Raw genomic sequence first — 4,562 nt, 5'->3', positions numbered from 1 at the left:
AAAAAAAAAAAAAAAAAAAAAGAAAAGAAAAGAAAAGAAAAAAGCAAAAGAAAGAAAGAATTAATCTAAGTAATGCTATGACACAATACTCTGGCAGGATATCACTGGTGGGGTTAATTCTAAAAATAGTGATACTACTTCTAAACAATCTTGAACTTTATTTTAAAATAATATTTATTTCTAAACAATCTTAAATTTTACTTAAAGATGTATACTATACTAGTTTGGGAGTAATTATCTATGTCTTTGGGGACTGAGAAGATGACATTGCTGGGAGCCAGAGTTCACACCATGGAATAAATAAGATAGAATGCTGAATGAGAGAGAGGAAGATCCCTTTTATTTGAATAGGATTCGAGGTCTCAGAACAAACTCTCAAGTGACTGCTCACTCGATCAATAGATCAATCCATGCCCCAGCTCTGTTTACTGAGCAGGTCTGGAGGCAAAGACCACCTCTACTGCTGCCTTAGATTTTGGCTTCCAAATGTCAGTCCATCTAAGGCCCTGGGCTTCCTGCAGAAGTGGCTGGTTCTCCCAAAAGTCCTTGGAGAACACTCTTGAGAAGAACTCTGCCTGGAACACACTAAGGCCACCAGACAAACAACAGGGACACCCAAACTATAAAATCACAGAAGGGCCCAGCTTCTCTAATGGACATAGAAGTGAGCCGCCGTATATGAGAAAGGACCCTGGAAAGCAGATCCAGCCACACCATCCATGGCAGAAGGCCAGAGGAATGCCGGAGAAGGCAGTGGCAAAGTGAGACTAACAATGACTGTCTTTGCTCACTCCCTCCTCCCCTGGAGAACCATTTCCAGACCTCTGTCAGTTGCCCTCCCACCTCCCTGAGTTAAAAGTGATCTGGAAATGTGGTCAGCAGGGACCACATGAGGCATCAGAACTAATCAGCCATAGAACTTGAGTAAATGTTAGACTTATGCTGCCCCGGCAACATGACAGCCATTTTATAAATCTACTGAAATACTGGAAATGAATTTTTAATGCAGGATGACAAGAGAATAGGCTAACGTCATCTTTCTGGCACTACTCTAAGCCATTCTCGAAAGTGTAGCCAGTTATTTTGCAAAACATAAATTAGCCCATATCCTACCACTGCTGAAAACCCTTCACCTTCCACAGGCCTCAGGACAAGCAATCATGGGTTGGCTAATGGTGCCCTGTAACCTTTTCATTTCAATCCTTACTGCCACCTCTGTTTCCCAACCACAACAATGAAGCTGGATTCTTTAAATAAACCAGACTCTCAACTGAGAGCTAAATATATGCCATTCTCCTTGCTGGAGATGCTATTCCTTCTCCCCTGTCTGGTGGACTAACTCCCGGCCATTCACTGGGTCAGAGGGGCAGTTCTGCCTCCTGGGAAGCCATCCCCCAATGCCAGAGCCAGACGGGGCTTCTTACCTCACCAGAGAGACCTGAACTGCCTCAACAAGAACAATCATCACTCTGTTGCTCAGGGCAGCATCTGCATCTGCTAACTTCCCAGGGAAGATATGTACCAGTCTATTTTATTCTCCTGTGGAGTCCCTAATGTCGTCTATCTCAATGGATACTGGTGCTGTCCAGAAGTGTCCAGCTCTTCTCTCAGCACATGGTAAGTCTGTACCCTCCCCTCCATGAAGTCAGATGTGGCCACGTGGCTTGTAAATATAGAAATCCTTTATAAATACTAAGAAGTAGCTAGTTTCCACATTACCCACCAGATAGTCTAGGGAAATTTTAGGGCTTACAAATGTTTCCTTTTATAATAGTTAATAAAATGTTCTATTTCAATACTCAAGATCTCTAATACATTAAAAGATAGATTTCCCCCAAAGTGCAACTGTCTTGATAAATATGTTTAAACTAAAATTGTGCTTAAACTGGAAAGGTTTAGGACACATTAAATAACAGAAATTTGAAATAAGGCCCTGCTATTAGTGAGCACCCACGTGTCTTTTTGAAAGGATTCCTGTAAGTGAAACAAACTGAAAAAGATGTCAATTTCAGGCAACCCTGGAGTGCGGAGCAATGTATGTGAGCCTCAAGAGCTGAGAACAGACCTTGTGCTGAGGGAGGGGCCCTTCTTTACTAAAAGCACTTTCAGAGATCAGAGAACAGGGTAAGGAAAGGGTAAACCAACATTTTTTAAAATAAGGTAGGCTACATATAAAAAGTAACATCAATAAATGCACTGATATACAACTTCTGACTGATATAAAGATATAAAAATTTATTTTTAAGTAGTAATATAAATAGGAACTTAACTAAAAGTAACTTCTTACTTACAAGTAAGATAGAAATCAAGCTGCTGAATAAAGTACGATTAAGTAAAAGGGCTCTGGTCTTATATATACATCAAATGTTGCATGAAATTTTGTAAAAGTGAGCCCACATTCATAGAACAATCATCTGTAAAAACATACACTGACTGTGACTGTTAATGTGGCTGTTGGTGAGCAGCAGGATTACAGGTGGGGTAGATATTGCTTTTGTTATCAGGAAGATGGGGGGGCAGTGGGGAGATTGAGAGAGAGGATATGAATGAATACATAACAGCTAGAATAGAAAGAGATGGACCAGTTCATTATACACGAGAACAGCATGGACCAACCGCAAAGTATTCTTCCAGGTAGAACATGGAAAACCAACATGAATAAACAAAATCAAACTGCATGCCTCAAAAAGCTCACGATCTAAAGGTAGAGACAAAATACATATAAATGTCCTAACAAGTAAGCACAAGATGGAATTTAAAAAGTGCCATAACACTAATAATAAACAATGTGATAAGGGCAAGAAAGAGAAATTGAGTCTAGCTGATCAGAGGCAGGGAGGCTGAGACAGAGATGCTCTCTCATAGGGTTTGAAGGATAGAGAATTTGGAAGGCAAGAAAGGAAAACAAAAGACTATGTAAATTAAGCACCTATTTCGTGCCAGGTACTGAGGTGTAATTCCACCATCTAATTCAACCAGCCCTCACATCTATCCTATAAGGAATGGATTTTTGTCCCTGCTTTGCCAACCAGGATGTTGGAACTTGGGGAAGCTGCCTTCTGTTCAGAGTTAAGCAGCAGCAGCAGCAGCAGGATGTAAATCAAGAAATGTGAGTCTCATGAATCTGCCAACTCCCCTTCTAGGTAAAGAAAGAGCACTGACGCTATGGGCTAAGAAAAAAATGTACAAAATCACAGAAGAAGGAAACTGGAATTTATTGAAGGCCCTCCATGAAGTTTCTATAAATGTTTTTCATGTATAATTTTAATTTTCCTTTGAAATGACCATTATCATATTTGTTCAACAATAAGAAAAATAAGGTTTAGATAGGTCCAACATGCGGCTAAATATTAGTTAATAAATAGAAGTTTAAGGCCAGGACTGAGTCCTGTCAGACATGCTTCTTGACCTGCACTATTTCATTTAATTTCTCCAGACAATTCCCTAAACCAAGTATTACGCTTTTCTAATTTTACAGATATGAAAACGAAATATCAAAGTCAGTAACTTCCCCCAAAGTCCCAGAGCTGGGAAGTGGTGGAGCCAAAGTAACCCAGATCGACTTTGGAAGCAGAGCTCTGACTGTTGGACACACTGCCAGAAAAACAGCACAGGGGCACCCAGCCATGGACAATCAAGGGTATGAAAGCCAGGATCTGTCAGCCATGCCAACTCATTAAAGGCTTTTTCTGTGGAAAACATGATCAAGTAATGCTTTAGGAGTAACGTCCTTCAACAGACATATCCAAATTAGTTCTTGGTGCATAAAGTTTAATGCATCTTTTCAGATACGGTCCACCATTGTCTTGACTAGAATTAATTTACCCAAGAAGGTCAGGTATGTATTCAGCAAGCATTCAGCCATCACGACCCTACCACATATCCAGTCCAAGAAAATGCTGTAATACTCTGCTTAGCAAAAGATACATCAGATTGATCGATCCATTACTATATCATTACCAACTTCTATTCCCAGTGGAGTGGAGACTGCAAGGTGAGTGCCTGATCGTTGAACCTGCTTTCTCAAAGCTAAAACAGGAAGGGAAGAGAGACAAAGACCCATTACTGGAATACATTTGCTCTTGACATTTTGTTTGGCCCTTTGGTTAGCAAGTACAGTATCTTATACCAAGCAGGGTCCTCAAACTAAGCAGCCAGGAGGCCTAGCTTGGGCACCTACGAGACAGTTCAACATTCTCCAGCCAAGGGCACAGTCTGACTCATCCTGACTTCGGGTATCAATTTTCAATGAGTCAGGAGCCCTTGAAGTCCTTCCTACCTCTTTTCCTTCCAGTGGGCCCCGGGTCCCCTGCACATCCTCGGTCCGCAATTCCTGAAACCCTTCCAGCCTCCCCCTCACCGAGGTCTGTACTTCCTCCCCCTTCCCTCCTCTCCCTCCTCCTCCACCCCTGAGCCCCAGACTCACCAGGTGCAGGGCCAAGGGCAGCAGCAGCAGGAACAGCCACAGATAGAGGTGGCAGCTGTTAGTGAACTTGCTCTGCTCGGGGTCGTGGTACCAGCCGCCGGTGAGCGCGGCCCACACGCCCTGGCGGAGCAGCTGC

The 4,562-nt window shown here is 42.3% G+C and overlaps 1 protein-coding gene across 1 annotated transcript in view; it reads right to left on the bottom strand.

Annotated features, from left to right (window-relative positions):
• The window catches only part of Pcnx2 (pecanex 2), a 205,321-nt gene that overhangs the window by 200,099 nt on the left and 660 nt on the right, over positions 1-4,562 (bottom strand). The window contains exon 2 of the mRNA XM_010622007.3: positions 4,427-4,558. Coding sequence (XP_010620309.1) covers positions 4,427-4,558 — 132 coding nt within the window. The remainder of the gene's footprint in view (positions 1-4,426; positions 4,559-4,562) is intronic.

Source organism: Fukomys damarensis, unplaced genomic scaffold (assembly GCF_012274545.1).
Source record: "Fukomys damarensis isolate Sample0158 unplaced genomic scaffold, DMR_v1.0_HiC HiC_scaffold_10, whole genome shotgun sequence".
Lineage (NCBI taxonomy): Eukaryota > Metazoa > Chordata > Mammalia > Rodentia > Bathyergidae > Fukomys > Fukomys damarensis.
The sequence above is the reverse complement of the archived record's forward strand: the minus strand, read 5'-3'. Positions and strand labels throughout refer to the sequence as shown.